Source organism: Epinephelus fuscoguttatus, linkage group LG12 (genome assembly GCF_011397635.1).
Source record: "Epinephelus fuscoguttatus linkage group LG12, E.fuscoguttatus.final_Chr_v1".
NCBI classification, from domain to species: Eukaryota; Metazoa; Chordata; class Actinopteri; order Perciformes; family Serranidae; genus Epinephelus; species Epinephelus fuscoguttatus.
The window spans coordinates 41,878,429-41,899,840 of record NC_064763.1 but is presented as its reverse complement, the minus strand read 5'-3'; the positions used below and the strand labels follow the sequence as shown (position 1 = coordinate 41,899,840).

The window sequence follows — 21,412 nt, the reverse complement described above, 5'->3', positions numbered from 1 at the left end:
TAATACTGTTTCATTAGTTATAAACTATTATAAATGCATAGCATCTCTTACCATCGTTACTATTACATCACAGTTATTAATACAGTTATGGATAATTTCGGTTATTAACACTTTAACAAATTTATAATTATTAATAATATTACCTATACATTACAAATTAATTATTTTACAAAAACATGACAGCCATTACATCATTACTAATACATTACATTTATAAACATTTTTTTAAACATACAATTATTAACACTATTACACTATTACAAATACATTACAACTATTACCATTATTACTAACACATAACGGCTATTAACATAATTAGCAACACATTACAATTATTAACATTCTTACTAATGTATTTTAGTTATGAACATTATTATAAATAAATTACAATTATTAACACTGACAAATACATTATTGTTATTAACATTATTACTGATACATTTTACAAGAAAGAAATTGTTTCATTTTGTTTGTTTTGTTTCATATTTCTGTCATGTTGATGTTTACCATGTTACCAGCTTAGCTTTATGTGTTAGCATGCTAACATTTGCTAATTAGCCTTTTTTCCTGCAGCAATTATTTTGGGGCTTAGTCTCTGTGACCTTTGACCTTTTACCAGTGAAGAAACATGTTATCAGTCCCCGTCTCCATCACAGTGTGCGAAAACCTGACTCTTATGCAGGAGCCCTGAACACCTGTTATACACCCGTGATCTCCCAGCATGCCTCTGGGCTCCAGGTTTGTGGGTTTTGGCAGCGAATCTTCAGTCTCCAGAGCGATTTGTTGATCTGTGTTATTTCGGGCAGCAGAGAGACTGGATGTGGGTGTATCAGAGGATCAAACAGATTATCCAGAATAAGATTTAAAGACAGCGAGGAGCAGCAGCCAGGTTTCCTCCTCGTGGTTTCTCCTGTTCAACTTGTGTTTTCCAGGTATGAGTCCTCAGCAGATTAACAGTCATTGAGTCGTGTGGAGACCTGCCAGCTGTGGAAAGTTCTGTCATCAGCACTGAGCTGTAAGTAGAGTTTCACCTGTCCTTTTTGTCTCAATGTCTCATTTATTATGTCATGATAACATTACAGAAGTGACCCAAAGAACAGAACCTATCCCCACCACCAAAAACTACAAATAATTTATTAACTAACTCTTGTTGGTCTGTCCAAAGTTGTTTAATGTCTCTTTGTGGTTATTTAATGCCTCTTTGTGGTTGTTTTGTGTCTCTTTATGTCTGTTTAATGCCTCCTTGTGTTAATTTATAGCCTCTACGTTGCCATTTTGATTCCCATTGTCCCTCTTTTTTGTTAAATGCGTCTTTGTGGTAGTTTTGAGTCTCAGTTTAAATCTTGTCACTCAAATGTTGTACTTGTTTGTTACCTTATTTTTTTTTATTTTTGCTACCTCATACATCTTCCTCACTGCATATCAGAGGGACAGTTTGTACATTTAACTCCACTTCATTTATCCGACAGCTGCAGTTACTTTGCGGATTAATATTTTATAAACAAAGGGATGTTTTCACTGAAGTCAAAGATTTGAATAATTCTTCCAGCTCTATCAGTGCTGAATATAAGACAGGAAAAAAATCTGAGAAACAGAACATTAAAGAGCAGATAAACATTCATGTAGCCAAAATATGCATTTTAATATCAGTTTCAAACTTAAAGGCACAATGTGACGTCCCAGGTTTAAAGACTTTACAACAGAATTTAGAATTTCTGTAGCTGCTGCGTCTTTGTACAGTTTTGAAACAGTTAAAATACTGTGGTTGGTAAAGTAGTATTTCATGAATGTTTGGATTAAGGATTCAGGTTTTTCCTCTTCACACACAAATGATTTCAACACAAACATGGATCTTATTTTGACACTTTGCATTTTGTTGCACAACTCACAATAAACGCACAGACACCAAATCACTCGTTGTCGTCATCATCATCATCATCATCATCATCATCAGTCACAGCTCTGGAGGCACCGAACATCAAGAAAACATAATAATGAAAACAACAAAATCACATTTTATAAAAAGATACAAATGCAGCGCTGCAGTGTAAAAAGGCTTTGAGTCGAGGATTAGTAAAAACAGATTCACATCAATCGTTGTCGGGAGTTTTCTCGTCCTTCGTGCTGAATTAAAGCTGGACCTTCAGTTAAAGTCCAAATTACATCAGCTACAAACTCGAGAGAAAAAAGTTAGTCAGCTTCCTCGCGTCGTCATCACCATATCGGAGGTAAAAGAAACTGTGGTGACAGAGTCTCATGAATATTCGTCTGCATGGTGTCCAGACTCTCAGACAGGCCTTTTCCGTCAGGCCTCCCAGCTGCAGGGTCTCCTTTCCAGCCCCCCAGGGGCTCATCATGGCTGCAGTGGTCCAACTCAAACGGACATCTGGTTTTTCGTCAGCCCGAACTCTGACTCGTCTCCTCCTGTGGGAGAAAGAAAACACTGTAACCTGGAAAAACAGATGTTTTGTTGTTCACTCACACAGTTTGATAGTTCCACATCCAGCAGCGAAAGATCAGCACGATGATTCTTCAGGAGTCTTTGTGTTTGTGTCACCTGATGAATGTCAGTTCGATATTCTCTCTCTTCTAGCCCTGTTTTTGGTCTCCACCAATTCCTGAGAGAAATGTCTGTCTCTTTAGCTGCTGAATGATCCACTATGTTCAGCAGCTAGACTCTAAAGCAGCATTTATACGACCCTACACTGTAGCCTATACTGTTAGAGCATTTATACTTGTGCGGAGGTGTGTCTGTGTCACTCTGCAGTTACACCTCCAAAACACTAGTCGGTGGAAGTGGTTTCTGTGAAGTGGTGTTAAGTTTAGTTGATTCAAAACACACATTAAACACACATTAAACATGGCTTAATAGAGACAGTTTCACTATAACTCGCAGCATTCACAAACACTTGTCTTTATCTGGACACATTTTCCAAACAAATACAACATGCTAACGTTATTAGCACAAGCCTATGGCATTTTACATTGTATAAATTAGCCTAGCAGCTAGCAGACTTTTCCTCTGCTCATATGCAGAGGAAAAAGCAAAAAAAATGCTTTTTTAGTGGAGGCTTTATTGTCTTCACAATTTATTGTTTCTTATCTGTGAAATTAAAGTAAATCAAAGCTTTGTTTCCACTGAGGGAAATGGTTTCAGCTCACAGAGACAGACAGGAGGTCTGCGTCACTGTGACGTGGAGTTGCATTTCTGGGGAGGTGCACGTCAGGCAGGTTTCATGTGTAGTTGCTAACTACACGTCGCCACAACGTACTGTTCACTAACAGTAAAAGGGTTTATGGAGCTGGTCCTCATATATGGAGATTACCATGTTCACTGCCATGTTTCTACAGTAGCCCAGAAGAGACATTCATGTTTTCACGTTTGGTCACTGCAGTTAACAGCCCCTCTGCAACCATCAGCGTCAGAAAAACAGTGATTTTTTAAACATGAAATGTCTTTATTCAGAGTTATTACTGGTTTAAATCAGCTGCTCTGTTTGTTCTGGAGAGGAAGAGACCTCTGTGGATAATTCCAGTAAAAACCTGAACAATAAACACTGAGGGAATTCTAACCTGGAGAAGTTTCAGCTGGTTGTAATCTGTAATTCTCACCACTAGATGTCACTAAATCTGACACACTGGGTCTTTAAATGAGCCCAAACAGACTGCCCACAAAACCAGAGGCAAAGTGAAAACAATGCAGATCAGTGAGTGTGATGTGACTCGGATCAGAAAACTAAAATATCAAATATAAAAGAATGAAAAGTTTAAACAAAGCTCTGGTTCTCTGCACGAACACATTTGAGAACATTAAATAAAAGTTGTGTATTTATTGTGTAATTCATATAGAAGTCACCTCTTTCTTGTCTTCTTCTTCTTCTTTGCTGTCTTTGTTTGTTGCTTCCTCAGCTGACTCTTCTTTCTGTTTGTCTGCAGAGTTTTTATCCTGACCTTCCTCCTGCTCCTCCTCCTCCTCCTTTCCTCCTGATGAAGATCCGTCTCCTTCCCCTCCTCCCGTTGATCCCTCCTCCTCCTCCTTCTCCTCCTTCTTCTTCTCTTCTTCTCCTCCGGGCTCAGCGCTGATCTTTGGCTCACCTTCTTCGTGGGATTCATTTTTCTCAGAACCTGCTGAAGTACCTGTGTCGTCCTCCTTCTCTCCTCCTCCTCCTCCTCCTCCCGTTGTTTTGTCTTCTGGTTCGGTCGGAGAGCTCAGAGACATGTCCCCTCCCTCGATGGCGACGCCGGCGTCTTCTCCACTGCTGGACTTCCTGTGGCGGCGGGAAGGAGGGCGTCGCCGGATGGAGTGGCGAGCTCTGCCCTGGAGAAGAACAATTAGGGAGCAGAGAGGGACAGGTGAGGTCATTGCGTTCAGACGCCTCTCCTTGATGATGTCATCAGACGTATGTTAACACTCAAGTTTAAAGGCCTGCTGGGTGTTGGTGATAATAAACTGTTCATGATTAATAGTTACAAAGTTTATTGACTCTAAAGGATTAATGCCAGATAAGAGACAGTTGTTTCACATCTCTTTGTGGTAGTTTTGTATCTGTTGTCACTTTGCATCTATTTGCAATGTCCCCTCAGTCTTAATTGCAAACACAAACAAATTGCTAGCTAACGTAGCAAAATATTGAAGACAGTTTTTGCTACGTTAGCTCGCAATTTGTTAATGTGTAATTCGTGATGTGATGCAATCTATCAAGTGTGTCTCAAATTGCATACTTGTGTTAGTAGTACTATGTACACTATGTACTTCTTGCAATAGTGTTGTCTCTCACTGCTGTTTTGCGCTTACTGGAAGTATCGACAGTTCATTCGCCTCTTATTCTATGTTGTCTTTTTAAGCAGACATTGCCACAGACGAAGCATTATTGCCAACATTTGACCTTTATCTCCACTCACACATAAACCAAACTTACGCCACAACGTCAGTGCTGATTAAAATGTGCTGCTGTAGCTAGAAGCGAGTTCACTAGCAAGCTAATGTTGGCACTCCCATTATTGTTGGTGGTACCAAATCATTTCAGGTGGAAAAAACATGACTGACGGCTTCTATTCAATAACAGTTTTGGTACTTAGTGCAAAAAACGTGTAACTAGCAGGCTCCTTGTTGCCGCAATTTCAACAACTGCGAAGTTTGCTTTGTCACAAAGATGGTGACGGTTGAGGGTGAGAAGTGTTTGTCATTCTACACTCAACTTTTGGACTGTTTTGAGTGCACCACTAGAACACTGTATTTTCCTGTACGATGCAGCGTGAACACACCTAGCGCACATGTGCACTTAAAACATGAAGTGATGTGACTGATCTGGCTGGTAAATTACAAAGCTTGTCGTTGGCAAAAAACTTTATCAGCAAATTTTACAAAGCAACCAACTGCAGATCAGTACAGTGCAGCTAGCTGGCTAACCTTAGCTTACTTGCTTGCTAATGTTATTGCTAGCAAAACACTATCTGAGTGGATGTGTCAGTAGGCTAGCTTGCTAAATTATTTCACCAGCTAATGTGATCCATGATGACAAGTGCTTTCCACTAGCCAGAGGCAATGCAAGGGTGTCCAACGTGCTAACAGTAACCTGAGCTAATGTTTTTTAAAGATATTTTTTGGGCATTTTGCCTTTAATTGATAGGACAGTTAAGTGTGAAAGGGGGAGAGAGAGAGGGGGGATGACATGCAGCAAAGGGCCACAGGCTGGACTCGAACCCGGGCCACTGCGGCAACAGCCTTGTACATGGGGCGCCTGCTCTATCCACTATTCCACTGACGCCCCAACCTGAGCTAATGTTAGCCATTGGTTGCTTTGTCGACCAATGAAAACAGAACAGACCTTGATGTTGTCGTTTGACAAGATGGATCCCTCTGCCACGGTGGGAGGGGCTTCAAAGGAGACGGGGCCTTCCTCCTCAGTGAACGGAGGGACGGCGGCGACAGGGCTGGAGGGGGTGGCGGTGGATGAGGTGGTATCTGCGGTAACCGGGGCGGAGGCGGGGGAAGGCGGGGTGAAGGCGGGCGGCAGCAGCCTGAAGCCGGGGCTCTTTGGAGAGGGCTGCAGGGCCGAGGGAGACAGAGCCAGGTTGGCCTGCACAGAGAGACAGAGAGTGATGTCACAGTGATGTCACAGCGATGTCACAGAGCAGCAGAGGTCACCTGGACTCACCTGTAGCTTCTCGATCAGAGCAGAGTTCCTCTTGGCTTTGGCAGGTTGAGGAGAGGTGACATCTTGAGGCTGCTAACACACACACACACACACACACACACACACACACACACACACACACACACACACACACGAGACTCTGTTGTTAATATTGTTTAGTTAAAGATTTATTCTATATATATGTACAATATATTTAAAACAATGTCCCCTCAGACAGTCATGTCTCTGTCTCTGTCTCACCTCCTGATCGTCTCCGTGGGGTTTGGGGATGTGTAAAGAGCGAGGAGGTCGTCGTCTGACCAGCTTCTCCTGGTAAACAAACACACAAACAAACAAACAAACAAGCAAACAAACATCAGTATTAAACCACTGACCTGTTACAGTGTCACAGCAGACTGACAGTCACCAACATGTTCTGGGCTCTCAGCTGTTTAAAACCAGTCACACACACACAGTGACACTTTGTTCCTGCAGGAAACTGATAAACTGACACTAACACAGTTAATTTGTCATGAGCTGTCAGTCATGTTGAAACACACGTTAACACTTGCCCTGACTTTGCCTCATTTCCTGTTTGTCTTCTTCACATTCTGCTGTTAAAACACTGCAGCTCACTGACACATGACGGAGACATGTTGTTACAGTTATAGCTAAGAAAACAACATAAAATTCAAAAAGATTATTATATTTATATAGATATACACATAAGTGTGTGTGTGTGTGTGTGTGTGTGTGTGTGTGTGTATATACGGACCATTCTTGTGTTTTCAATGTTTGATTCCATGCTGGTGCATTTAAGGACATTCTGACATCTCAGTTTTTACAGACAGATTTGAAATGTAATGGCAGGACGTATGATATGTGACTAGTAAGCTTTACATTGACATGTCAGTTACAACAGCATCATAAAATAACAACCCCTTCAGATTCTTCTCCTTTTTTAGTATGAACACGTCCATTCTGAAAACGATCATTCATTTACAAAACAAATGATGAACAGCCCAAGATATCCTCAGAAACATATGTGCTTATTCAACAGAATGTCTCAGTTTTTCCACGTTCAGACTCCTCACTTCAGAATCAGAATCAGAATCAAATTTATTGTCATTATACAAGTTGTACAGTGAAATTAGAGGCAATGCCATGAAGTGCTCATAAAAACACAGATAAGAAACAGAAAAAACAAACAGATCAAAACCAGACACGCTGCATTCAGTCAATCCACACCTAAACTTGCACAGTTGAATAAACCAGAGTAACCAGTGTAATAATAAATAAATAATATTACACGTGACTTTTTTCAAGCTACTGAAGACGCAAGTTAAGTCGTCCTCTGCCTCACAAACCACCAAATCTGAAGATTTGTTGGTCTTAAATTGCTTAAAAAGCTCTCAGCCTTCACAGGTGCATCAATATCAGGTGTGAAAAATCATCCAGTGGGTCAGACTGGCCCCTGGGCCGTATGTTTGACACCCCTGCTCTAGATCCATTAGGGCCGTTCAGTAATCAGTCCATGTTACTGTCAAGTCTGTACCGTCACCTTTTGACTCTGGTGTTGGGCTCGCCCCGTCAGACGTGTGTGTTTATGTGTTTTCTGATATACAGACGTTAAACTCACCGCTTCATTTCCTGCAGCATCATGTGGACGAGCCGAGTCTTTGAATCTTCCTGCAAGTTCAGCCACAGAGCGCCGGGACGGAGCCTCCTCCTGAGGGAGGGACACAGGACGTCAGGAGGGACACAGGACGTCAGGTAAAAACTGACAACACTGAGTTCTTTCAGGTGTTTGTGCCGGGCGGCAGCACATTGATCTGAGTGCATTATTTCACATGTACAGTATTTTGTAGTAAAAAGACGATCATCTTGAATGTTTTAGAGAAATGATAAAAGCAGTTTGAGCAGGTGAAAGCAGAGATTGACACACAGAGGGAAATACATGATATGATGGATGTGTAGATTAATTTTAAAGTGCAGGTTTGTTTTCTTTATTTCTCTGAATCATGGAGTCTCTCACACTCTAACTCCTGCTGCTGTGATCATTCATGTCCTGATACTTTAACCACCACTCATACCAATACTACGACCACACTATTGTTGCCACTGCGGGTGCTTGTCCCGCCCTGTGCTGCAGGGTACTTCCTGTCTGTGGTGGCATCTCAGCAGCACTGTGACCATGTTAGGAAGGAAATGTGAGTGTTATCATCAGTGAGGCAGCTGCTCATTAGAGACACAGCTCGGAGACAACATGACAACGTGCCTCACGTGTTTTCTCTTTGATCTAACACATCATGATGTGAGAAGAGTCGAGGCAGAGCTGAGCTCAAACGTTAACAAACACTAACTGCTGCTAAAACCAGAACATCTCCCTCCGACATGTCTGCGTCTACTCCTGTTCAACAAACAGTCAGACACAGTTTGATGCAGCTAAGTTAACAGTCCTCCTGCTGCCTGTCTCTGTGCTAAGCTAAGCTAAACCTGTGTTTATATAAAGCTAGTTAACTACAAACAACTATAACAAGAGCTAGCTCCAAACAGTTTGCATGATGATATTGGATATGACACAAAAGAACCTAAAACCTTAACCTCGAAGAGACAACACGCAGGGAGTCACAACAATCTCACAAACATGCAGAACTACTTCAGAGAGATGCAAACTGCAAACTAAAGCTAAATGTCCAACGTACACAAAGAGACGCAAAATGACAACAGAGAAGCAAACGACCACCGATTAATCACAGACATGACCACAGCTACACAAAGTGACTGCAAAGAGATGCAAAATAACCAAAAGAGACACAAAACTACTATAGAGAGAAGCAACATGACTGCAAACAGACAGAAAACAGCCACAGAGATGCAAAATGACAGCAAAAGGGTGAAAAACAGCCACAAAAAGGAGACTATCCAGGGTGGATTTGCATCTCTGTGGTTAACCACAGAGATGCAAATCCACCCCGCATACACAACATGACATCAGAAAGTTGCAAAAACACCAAATAGGAGACACAAAACAACTACAAAGACTCACAAAACTGTCATAAAGACACCAATAATTACAAGAGGTGCAAATTGAGAACTAAGAGACTCAAAACTGCAAAAAAGAGACAAAAACGACTACGAAGGAATGTGAAATGACCAAAAGAGACTGTTTCTACAGAGGGAAGCAATATGAATGCAAACGGACAGAAAACTGCCACAGTGATGCAAAATGACTGTTAAGAGATGCAAAAACCAGCAGCAGCAGAGACAAACAGTTACTACAAAGAGACGTAAAATGACCACAAAGAGACACACAAGGACTGTAAAGCGATGCAAAACAAAAAAGAGATGGAGAACGACTACTGAGAGACATGAAGCTGCCACAAAGTGACAAACAGTAACCTCAAAGAGATGCAAAACAGCCGCAGAGAGGTGCAAAAGGGCCACAGATAGCCACAAAATGGCCACAAAGACACAAACGATGACTACAAAGAGACGCTAAACGACACAATGAAAGTCAAATCAAACTTAAACAGACACAACACAACTACAAAGAAATGCAAGACGACCAAAATGACTGCAGAGATGCAGAACAACCACAAAGAGACACAACGAGAGAGAGACAACAAGTACAGGGAGATGCAAAAATGACTGCAAAAACAATAAAATGGAAAATTACCATAAGATGCTAAATGACCAAAAAGAGATGTAAAACTACTACTAAGAGACATAAAACTGACACAAAGAGACAAACAATGACTGCAAAGAGACTCAAAATGACCAGAAAGAGACTGAAAATGACCTCAAAGTGACACAGAGCTACTACTGCTGCTGTAAGTACTACAACTAATGCTACAGCCACAGCTGCCACCTGTCTTTATACATGTGTTATAGGTAGACAGGGCCGTGATCCCTCACTGGCTTCCCACCAATGAAAACTGAAACATGTAAATCAGACAGAACTTTAGTTCAAAACTGTACAGTTAGTCTGAACATGAGGACAGTACAAGTCTATTAAAGGATCACACACACACACACACACACACACACACACACACACACATACACACACACAGTGCACACACTCAGCTGTTGACGTGGGGTTGATCCACGTCCATTTCAGCTGAAGGTCTCACATTGCTGACATTCAACAGATAATGAAATCACATTGCCGGGAGGACACACACACACACACACACACACACACACACACACACACACACACACACATTCCTTCCACAGTGTGTAGTTGACCTATAAACTGTAGGCAGAAATTGAAGAAAAAACAACCGTTAAACCACTTCCTCTTTCTGTGTGTGTGTGTGTGTGTGTGTGTGTGTGTTTTCGTTCCTGTTATTTTTAAGAACAACTTCTCTTCATTCTTTTTAACATTAAATTATAAACTTCATATTAACGACACAGTTTGGGTTTCTGTAGTTTCATTGTCTTCAGATCAGTTTCAACCTCTAGATTAATTATCAATAAACACTGTTGTCTTTTTCTTAAACGACTACAGCTCCCATCAGGCTTTGATGCAGAAGCCCTTTTTAAACAGGAGTTGTGCAAATCTCCAGGAAAGCCCAATCAGTCTTTTTTCAGCATTGGCAGTATAAAAACAAAATCAGGGAGTGCAGCAAAATGCCGCCTACCTACTTTTGTTTATACAGAATGTGCCTTTTTCGGGGCAATGGGGGGCGTGAGCAAGTAACAAAACGTGTAGCTCAGCGTGTGACGTAAACAGTGACGTGGGAGGGAAGCCGCGGCTGGTCAGTCCTTCGGCGATTCTCTCATAAGTCGGCCCGTCCTTCACCGTCCCCGTCATCTGACGGTTAATGGCCTCTTCGTTTGCGAGGACAAGGAGGGCGCGCAATTCCTTGTCTCCCCAGTTGCTCATCTTTACAGTGTCTGTCAGGTTTGTGTTTCCCTCTTGCTACTAGCTGCTCGCTAATTCCTGCTATCAGCTGTTTCCTGTTTATCCACCGCCAGTGGCTCGCACGTGCGGCGTCATCAACAGCTCCTCCCACAAGTCATCAACAGCTCCTCCTGTTACAGAAGGCCGTCTCAGTCTGTTTAAACTAAAAGGGTTCCACCAATATGTCTACTCTACGAGGCGGAAAATTGGGCACCTCGGATCAACTCGCCAATCCGGCTCTGTGTGTCTAAACTCTCACAGCTTGCCGGCAAAACGGCCCAACATTCACCGAAAATCTGGCAGTGTAAAAGGGGCTAGTGATGATTATGGTGATGATGATGATGATGATGATGATGACGACAATGAGGATCAGCTCCTGTTCTATTGGGCTATGCTGTGTCGTCTCAAAAGCCCTATTCAGACGGGATTAGTTTTACATAGGTACGTGGGGTAAAGTAATAATTACCAGAGATTTTAGTCCTGTCCGAATGTGCCATGTCAGTAATCATTACCGCACGATGTCAGTAAAGACTACAGCGACTTTTACCTTCTGTAAAAGGGTCCCGGACAATTACCTCAGGTAATACTAATCCCATGCGAATAGACCAGCAGTAAATATGTGTGTAGATATTTCGTCATATCCTGTTTACAAGTGGTTTTTCTTGAAGAAGCACTCAGTTTTGCACTTTACAGTCGGCCTGTGAAACCTCAGGTACTGTGGGCCTACGACTAACACGATTCAAGTGTGTTCAAGTGTGGTACGCACAGGAAGCAACGTCATACGCACATGACGACAGGAGGGGACGGCAGTGCATGAATGGATGTACCCCTCCCACTTGTGGTAGTTTTACTGATATTTCTTATCCCGTGCGAATTGGCCATTAATATTACCAACGTCCCGTGGTAAAGTGACATTACCCCACATGCCCATGTAAAACTAATCCCGTCCGAATAGTGTTATAGAGAGGACAACAAAGGTAAAACCTGTTAAACTAAAGAATCTAAACTCAAAGGTCCACATACTGGTTTTCCAGAGCTTTCAGACACTCAAATGATGGTACCTTCATGTTATTTATGTAGACTGATTAACCTAGATGTCAGTCTGTTAACAAGCAGATGCAAACTGATGAAACGAAGAACTTAGTGGATTTTATTTAATGTCGAAGTTTCCTCAAACTTAACGGCAATTTTGAAAAAGCACAATTAGCACAATGGTTGCAAAGATACACAAATGACCACAAAGAGACACAAAATGACTGTTAAAAGATTCAAACGCCTGTAAAGAGATGCAAAAACAACTACAAAGAGACGTGAAATGACCACAAAGACAGGCAAAATACCACACCAAGACTCAAAACAACTTCAAAGAGACACAAACTGACCAAAAAGAAAGGCAAAATGACTGCAAAGAGAATTTAAACAACACAAGGGGACTCAAAACAACTATAAAATGATCCAAAACGACCTCAAAGAGACATAAAATGAATCAGACTCAGACTCTAAACGATCACAGAGACACGAAACACCATCAGAGAGATGCAAAATGACCACAAAGAGAATTTAAACAACATGAAGAGACACAAAACGGCCACGAAGAGACTCTAATTGATCATGGAGACACAAAATGACGGCAAAGAGAAGCAAAACAACCTCAAAGAGACTCAAAATGGCCGTAAAATGACCCAAAACAACCACAAAGAGACGCCACACGCCACACTGATGTAAAAAAGTGTCACAAAGAGACTGACAGGTGTTTGTATTACTGCACCACAGACTTTAGTGAATGTGCTGTCAGTGACCTGCAATAACCTCTAGAGGTCAGCGAGCACGCACACACACACACACACACACACACACACACACACACACACACACACACACACACACAGCATGTCATTTCACTTTAATTAACATCACAAAATTAAAACGTCTTTTCTTTGTTAAAAACAATAAAACTGCTTCATGAACACATTTTTTTTCTGTTTAACACATAAAATTAATAATTTTTAATCCTTTAGTTGAAATAACGTCACCGACGTGTTTTTACGTCCGTGCTTCATGCGTGGTCACACTCACACGTGTCCTCAAATATGTGGTGCGTTTAAGTGCTGCTGGAAAGCTCTGACATCCGGCCTTCGACAGAGTTTGTGTGGAATTTAAAAAAGGGAAACAGGATCTGCTGATAAACCTGATAGCTCATCAACACACTCTACTGTGTGTGTGTGTGTGTGTGTGTGTGTGTGTGTGTGTGTGTGCAGCAGATATTTCAGGGGCGAAACAGAGAAGTAATTTTAGCGTAATAATCATATTTATCTGAAGTTTTCTGAAATAAAATCAGCACTGTCCCACTGCAGAAACACGACTGATGCGTCTTATCAAATGTCAGAACATGAATGTTGAACTCCAGCTGTAATAAACGACCTGTCGACACACCTCAAACACCACGGTGATGAAATCGGATGCAGAGTTTGATTTCCAGTCGCTCGCCGCGCTCTGTCAAACAGACGTTTTCCCCCAAAACAAATGAACAAATCTAACTTTGTTAAATCTAACCTGCAGATTTATTTATTTATATTTATATCACATTAATAAACAACAACAGAACTGAGCAGAAACATGATGAAGTCTGAGAGTGATGAGCAGCAGCTTCAGTAGACGGTTTGTGTTCTTTGATCTGACAGAAAACAACAACAACAACAACATGCAAACTGATCGTCAGCAGCAGAGAAACATTAGAAGAAGTTTTACCTCCATCCTGCTGGTCGTCTGTCAGCCGCCTCCTTTATGTCGAGTATGTGTCACAGAGGGAGCGCGGGGAGGCCTGCAGGGTAAATATAGAAGCAGAGTCACTACACACACACACACACACACACACACACACACACACACACACACACAGAGGGCGGCTCATGTTCTGTCACATGTTCATCATCATCATCATCTCTCTGCTGCTGCTGCTTCATGTTAATTCATAACGTCTGAGTTGTGTGGTTTATGTTCAACAGAAACCAGTTAGAGTGAGAACGCTGGAAACAAACTACACTGAGAGGAAGTAGGAGCATCAGTACACAAGGTAGTAAACAACCAGAGTAAATAACCAAACAGTCTGCAGCTCTGTGAGGCTTTGAGCTGAATGCTCATTACAGAAGAGGTTACTTTAATATTAGAAATGTTTGGATAAATACAAACATTAATAAATACACATCTAAGTAAATAAACAGTTAAAGAAATTATTTATTATTTACATTGTGGACATTCCTTTTTATTTACATATGCATTCATTTTACAAATATGTATTATTGTTATTGAGTATTTAATTTTTTTAATTCCTAATTTTATTTGTACATGTATTCATTTATTTATTTATTTATTTATTTACATATTCATTTAATTTCTGGTTTTATCTACATTTATCTATTTATTCATTTATCTATTCCTGTATTTATTTGTACATTTATTTATTTACATATTCATTTAATTTCTGGTTTTATCTACATTTATCTATTTATTCATTTATTTATTCCTATATTTATTTGTACATTTATTTATCTACATATTTTTTCTGTTTTTATATATTTATACATTTATTTATTTATGTATTCATTTAATTTCTGTTTTATCTACATTTATCTATTTATTTTTTCATTTATTCCTGTATTTATTTGTATATTTATTTATTGACATACGTATGTTGCAGGTTGGTTTTCATGGAAATAAAACAAAGATATCAACCTGAAACCTGCTGGACAGTCAGTGAAGTCATCGTCAGCGATGTGTTTAATTATGGGAAATATGGGGCACTTTGTCGCTCAGTGGGTGGAGCGGGCGGTGTCCTTGAAACAGCGGCTGTAGGTTCAGTTCCAGCCAGCGCCCTTTTCTGCAGGTCACGTTAGCATGTTGTATTTGTTTGGATAAAGTGTCAGTGAATCTTGTGAGTTGTAATGAAGCCGAATTTTGTAACGTTACCTTTGTTAAATGTTGCTGTTGTTCATATTAGAGGAGGAAAAGTCTGCTAGCTGCTAGGCTAATTTATACAATGTAAAATGCCATAGGCTTGTGCTAATAACGTTAGCATGTTGTATTTGTGGGGAAAATGTGTCCAGATAAAGACAAGTGTTTGTCTGTGAATGCTGCGAGTTATAGTGAAGCTGATTTGTGTTTGAAACTGTCTCTATTAAGCCATGTTTAATGTGTGTTTAATGTGTGTTTGAATCAACTAAACTTTACAGCACTTCACAGAAACCCTGCTGTCGACTAGTGTTTTGGAGGTGTAACTGCAGAGCGACACAGACACACCACCACACAAGTACAAATGTTGACAGCAGCGTAGGCTCTTCTGCACAAGTATAAATCCCGCTTCAGCCAACATGAGGCGGACACCCGACTTGCTGAGCTCAAGGTCGCCTCCAGAACTGACCGATAAAGTTAGAATGAAACGTCTCAGTTTGACCACAGTCGTCATGAGTTTTAATCGCACAGTGCAGGTGTTTCTGTTATTTTGTCCACCCCTCTTTGTGCGTGTGTAGGTGGTCTCACTCATGAGCAGTTTTATGTGTGTTTCAGATGTAGTGATAATTCGGGTGAAGAGGAACCTGCAGCCTGTCGTTGCTCTGCAGCGTCTCCGTCTCCTCTGAGGGGAAGTTGAGTCACTCGAGTGGAGAAAATTTCAACTTTCATTTCTGCTTTTGTGTTTCTTCACTTCTGCCCCAAACCCAGCCTGACTCTGGTTGCATAAGGAGAAAATCAGAAAGTAACAAACTCCAGGGCGGAGCACAAACGAACATACCGCAATAATAACCACTGTTTTCTCTGTGAGCGCAGGACTTTTGTTTCTGCAGCAGCATCCGCTCAGTGTTTAAGATTCTCACACATAAACAGAAACAGGTGTTCATTTCAAAACGTTAAAATCCTCCTCTTCTCTTAGGTCTATCTCAGATCATCATCTGACCAATCAGCATAGGCGGTTTGTCCTCGGAGCAGAGACACAGGACGTGGTTGGAGGGGAGGAGCCGAGCCAACAGGAAGACAGGAGGAAACCTTATAAGGTAAAAGTAATATGACAGGAAATGTGACCAGAAAGTTACGCAACAGACAACTGTCGACAACACACCTTCAGAAGTCACAAATCTGTGTGGAAACATTTCACACGTCTGCAGAGACACAAACATCTCAGACATTTTATTATATTTAACTGATCTGTTTCCTTCTTGAAGTTTAAAGCAGCTTTTATTTTGGTGTCATTGAGACAAAAATCCCATAATAACCTTTGATCATATTGTAGCTCAAGTGCTCTGAGAGAAAACCAGACGTCAGCTCCTCCTCTAGTTTGAGGAAAGTTTGCCCAATCACAGATCATTTCAGAGAGACGGGCGTTCCTATTGGCTGTTGTACAGATACACCGTTCAGATGGTGAAAGTCTGATTCAGAGGACGATCCTGCAGAGAAAGTTCCAACATTAAAGAGAAATTTTGGTTTATTTCAACCTGTCTCCTATCGTCCTAAATTTGTTTCAAGTGACTAGTGACATAAAAATAATAGTTAGCATGTTAGCCGTTAGCCTAGATACAGCCGGGACGCATAGTAGCGTCAGACCTGTTAAAACGTAAGTGAACGGGCAACCTTCAAGTGCAAAGTTAGTCCACTAAACAAGCTTTTTTTCCACAAAGACCGCCTCATATCGTTAGGATAAATGTCAGAGAACATGTAGAAAACCACATGTAAACGTGTTGTCTTACCTTACCGGTGTGCTGCCATGTTTGTTTACCATCTAGCTCTGCTTTCCAAAGCGCGGCAGAAATATCGCGAAATTCCACCAATCTCCAGAGCTACGCAGCCTTGCAGCAGCCATTCCTCCTCTCTCGTCCTCTACCTGTTGCACCTCTCTCTCTCCTCCTCCGTTCTTCAATTTCACGAAGCTCTTCATCAGTGTATTCTGGCTCAAATAAATAAGGGCGGCCATCAAACTCTTTCATAAAATAAATGAATGAACATTTCAGGCTACTGTCCGGTTCTGCCTTCCAGCTGTTGCTGCTTGTTCTCGCGAGATTTCTGCCGCGCTTTGGAAAGCAGAGCTAGATGGTAAACAAACATGGCAGCACACCGGTAAGGTAAGACAACACGTTTACATGTCGTTTTCTATATGTTCTCTGACATTTATCCTAACGATATGAGGCGGTCTTTGTGGAAAAAAAGCTTGTTTAGTGGACTAACTTTGCACTTGAAGGTTGCCCGTTCACTTACATTTTAACAGGTCTGACGCTACTATGCGCCCCAGCTGTATCTAGGCTAACGGCTAACATGCTAACTATTATTTTTATGTCACTAGTCACTTGAAACAAATTTAGGACAACAGGAGACAGGTTGAAATAAACCGAAATTTCCCTTTAATAACGGACGACACCGCAGAGCAAACCTAAAACAGGAAGTCAGACTGATCAGAGTCTGAAACAGAGTCTGACAATAAATAAAAGACGTGTCAGTATCAGCAAAGTGTTTTTAAAAGATGGAGGGAAAATGTCGCTAATAGTTTAGCCTCTTGCTAACAGGAGCGAATGCCTCACTGCTGCGGCTACATGTTCATGTGTCTATAGCTAACGTTAGCGAGTAGCCTCTTGAATCAGTCACTCAGGATTCTTTGAACCTCGGCCGACGCTCTCTGTAGAACCAGCCCACGTTTCCACCAGTTTGGTCAGAACCATTGGACGGCGCCACATGAAGAACAGCAGCAGCAAGATGGCGGAAAACACTGACCACCTGCGAGCTCTTGTTCTGTTATTACAGATATTTGTTCTTATCCAAAAACACAAGCCTGAGCCGGCTGTTGATGAGAGGGTCGTCACACTGCACGCTTTATTCCTTTGATCTCTTACTTCATGTCTCAACTGTCTTTCTGTGGTCATTTAAGTCACAAAACATGTTTTTGCCATAACTCAAGTATTCATTCATTCATTCATTCAGATGAATCTTAACACATTTTATATCCAAAAGGTGAAAGGACAACTTCACTGTGACATCATCATGTTCTGCATGAGACACTTTTCTGTCCAGTGTGTGAAGCGTCCATCTTTTAGACTTTGTAGCTTTACAGCAACATATGAAGCATCGTCTCCATCGTCCCGGCTCCACATGAGTCTGACAGATGTGGATGTAAACTGGCTTGGCTCAGTTTAGGAGGCATAAAACCACGAAGAGATAATTCTATTTTAATTCTGTTGTTTCTTTTGCCTTTAACAGATTTCTGCTGACCCCAGCTTTAACTTGGGACTCGACTTGAGCCTTGCTGTCTTCACTCAGGACTCGCTGGTCTTGACTTGTGACCTCCTGAGTGATGTTGTGTTTTCACTTGTGACAAGTATGTTGAAAAGTGTCACCATGACCTTTATTTTGAAGGGCCACACACACCTGCTGTTAACTGAATGTTCAGTTTCAGGTTCCTTGTTTACACTGCTGAAATATTTTAACGGTCATTTTAAGGGAGAATCAGCAGCTGAGTTTGACCCTCGACAGACCAAATGTTTCCTCTCCTCAGTCTGCTTTTGTTTCCAGGCGGCTCTGTGCTGCCACTTGGTGGTGAAACATCTCACACTCTGTGGCAGGTTTCCAGAGCAGCTGACAGGTCAGTGAACGCACCGCCTACAGTTCATATTGTCTTATCCAGTCAGTTGTTGTTTTTTGTGTCTGTAAATCAGCAGCTGTTGTTTCAGTGAACTCAGCCACAGATAGATAATTGTATGCAGTCGTTTAAATCAGGTGTTAAATAATAAAAAGTACTGAAGAGAAACTGTGTGTGACTCAGAATAACATGATGGTTACAGTTTGTAACTCTGGTTCTATGCGGTCAGCCACAGCGGCTCACTGACACTTAAAAAAATCTATTATTATTATTATTGACTCTATCTGTGGTGCAGCCTGTTGGGTCTGTTCTGGAGAAACATGGTGCTGCTGAACGACACTTCCTGTCCTCTCAGCTGCAGCGTTGTCCAGGTTTCATCGTCAGATGAAGCAGATGTTTGGGGTGTTTCCATCCACCTGATTTGATTGTGAGCGGAATCACCTGACACAGGGGAACAAAGCTGAAATATTTAAAAGAAAACGCATAAGGTCATTTGAGATGATGAATTTATAATCGGAGAGCATAAGTGATCAAATCAATAAATGCTAATAAACTAATCAAGAGCACAAACTACGCAATTAGAGAAATGAAGCACTGAATATTAATTCAAGAACATAAACTGAGTAAGATAGAATATTTGTACGTTTCATAAGAATCAGTAAGTGACACATGAGCTGTCTGTGGACGTTCAGCTGGGATTGTGCCGCAAAATCCACATATTTTGAGCCATGGCTCAATCTAAATGTCCAGACTTCACTGCACTTGCAGACTTTGCGAGCACGTTCCCGGGAAGTGCTGATGCTCCAAATCCAAAATTCATCCAGTCGACAAGAGGCCTGAAGCGGACATTCTGCAGACTTCAGCAGACGTCGACCCCGATCACACAGAAAGTGTTTTGTTGGTTGCAAAACATGAGGCGCGCCACACTCTTATTTATTTATTTTTAAATCAAATGCCACTGAACGCTTGCTGCACCTTTTTGTTTTGCTGGGGAAAAAAAACCTTTCTCAATGTGTAAAATAGTTCTTTATAGTTTGGCCAATTAAAATGCTTCTTGAATTGTGTCAGCCAGATATAATGATATGATACTGATGATACAGAAACATGTAGAAGTGTGGGCTGTAGAGGGAGTGAGAGCACTTCTTATTATTGCAGCCTGTCAGACTGTGCTGTGTAACAGGCTGAAAATGGCCAAAACAATAACAAAAGGTCATCTAATGTCACTAAAACCCAGTTTACTGAGTTATAGTCCTCATTAACAAACATTCTGTTTCTGAGCCTGCTATATAGAGATGTGTTAAAACATTAAAAGCCTTTACATGAGATTTATATCTTGTCATCTGCAGCAACCAATGAGCAGACTGTTTATATCCTGAAACATCTTTAAACACAACATGGGCTCAAATTACAGGAGCCATCCATGTGTTTGACACTTTACGCACGAGGTCCTCTGTTTCCAACCGAGCGGCACGACTGTTACCGGATATATATCCTGTTTGAATGACCTGTTTCCTGTCTGGATAGTGCCAACACATCGAGTATGACAAACCCTGCTGACCCAGGCTGTGATCTGCTCCTCCGCTAGAAGAACCAGAGGGAGGTGACGGGACCAGTGTCCAGTGTCCCACTCCCAGGTGTGGAGCTGTGGACTGTGTCATTTTTTGCCCCAGGGGTTTCGTGCTCCTGCCCTCCGGATAGGCTGACCTGTTCCTCCAGACCATCCATTCTAACATCAACCCTTGACAAAGTATCAACAGACAGCAATCAGAATCAGAAATACTTTATTGATCCCGAGGGGAAATTGTTGTGTTGCAGGTGCTCCTTGCAAGAGAGGAAAGATACATGAAAATATAAGAAATTTAAACAATAGTATTTACAAATACTATACTATACTATACTATACTATACTAATAGCAGCTGTTTTTTTCAACATATGAAATGGAAATTGACAACTTTTCAGCTAACTAGCTAGCGTGCTAGCTGTGCTAACTAATGCTGGCAGCCTGAAACAAACAACTATGATTCATTGTTGGTTAATTGTGCTATAATTTAAACAATGAACATGCTGTCTTGTGGTCTCTCTAATATGAGCAGTGGTTTAAGTTATTATAGTCTATTATGATCAGGGAGTTGATACGCAGACATTAGCTAGTGCTAACATGGCTAGCTAGTTGAAATGTTGACTACTCCCATTACTGTGTAGTGATTGGTTGAATTAAAAACTTTTAAGTGTTTGACTGACAGGCGATTGTGAGCCTCCCATTGGCCACATTTAAACATGATTGACAGATACCCCGCCGCCTCAAGCTCGCACATGCGCAGGTCTAAAATGGCGGCTCTCTGGCTCTGCAGGTGGATGATATTGGAAGTACACAATACCAACATTTACTCTGGTGACTGGGCTGCGAGCTCAGCTGCATGAGAGCAAAATGTACAATGAAGTCGTCCAGCACCATTTTATTCATGTGAAAGCATAACTGATTGATTCAAGATCATGAATTGACCTATGGCTAAGCCACGCCCCCCTCCACTCACCTGGACAAACTATCAACATTCAGTGCCCGGCGCTATGGCAGGTGTCACAGTACACGGCATTTCACAGGAGGCAACTGATGATTTTTGGAGACATAACGATCAGATGTCATTGAGAAGTAACCAAAAGGGCCTAAACTACACATTGGAGGAATATATTCATCATTTTATTGTTGAGAAGGTCGATGAAAAGCTTAAATTACAAGCCAACATTTACAG

General features: G+C 41.4%; 1 protein-coding gene and 2 long non-coding RNA genes across 4 annotated transcripts in view; 1 reads left to right on the top strand and 2 right to left on the bottom strand.

Moving 5' to 3' along the window:
• Nucleotides 1-1,621: 1,621 nt before the first annotated feature.
• dub (duboraya) lies at nt 1,622-13,886 on the bottom strand. 2 transcript variants are annotated; one of them, XM_049591170.1, is made up of 7 exons: nt 13,798-13,886; nt 7,777-7,866; nt 6,399-6,467; nt 6,159-6,230; nt 5,829-6,080; nt 3,857-4,318; nt 1,622-2,424 (listed from the first exon to the last, which is right to left on the bottom strand). In XM_049591170.1, exons 1-7 carry the CDS (start codon nt 13,801-13,803, stop codon nt 2,398-2,400), a joined length of 978 nt encoding a protein of 325 aa, XP_049447127.1. In that variant the 5' UTR covers nt 13,804-13,886; the 3' UTR covers nt 1,622-2,397. The 2 variants fall into 2 exon arrangements, with proteins under 2 accessions (XP_049447127.1, XP_049447128.1); XM_049591171.1 differs by having other exon boundaries at nt 6,159-6,227; nt 13,798-13,870.
• An 813-nt stretch (nt 13,887-14,699) lies between these two features.
• On the top strand, nt 14,700-20,271 carry LOC125897784 (uncharacterized). Its single transcript, XR_007450521.1, has 3 exons — nt 14,700-16,094; nt 18,283-18,664; nt 20,186-20,271. It is a non-coding gene; the product is annotated as an uncharacterized LOC125897784 (long non-coding RNA).
• Nucleotides 20,272-21,110: 839 nt separating this feature from the next.
• Nucleotides 21,111-21,412, bottom strand: part of LOC125897785 (uncharacterized) — a 181,063-nt gene continuing 180,761 nt past the window's right edge. The window contains exon 3 of the long non-coding RNA XR_007450522.1: nt 21,111-21,165. This is a non-coding gene — a long non-coding RNA (uncharacterized LOC125897785). The remainder of the gene's footprint in view (nt 21,166-21,412) is intronic.

Bases quoted from the DNA above. Each gene is read 5' to 3' on its own strand.
- dub (XM_049591170.1), bottom strand. The intron at 6,231-6,398 runs GTGAGACAGAGA...TGTGTGTGTTAG, and splicing joins CCCACGGAGACGATCAGGAG to CAGCCTCAAGATGTCACCTC. The intron at 2,425-3,856 runs GTGACTTCTATA...TTTCTCCCACAG, and splicing joins AAGAAGAAGACAAGAAAGAG to GAGGAGACGAGTCAGAGTTC.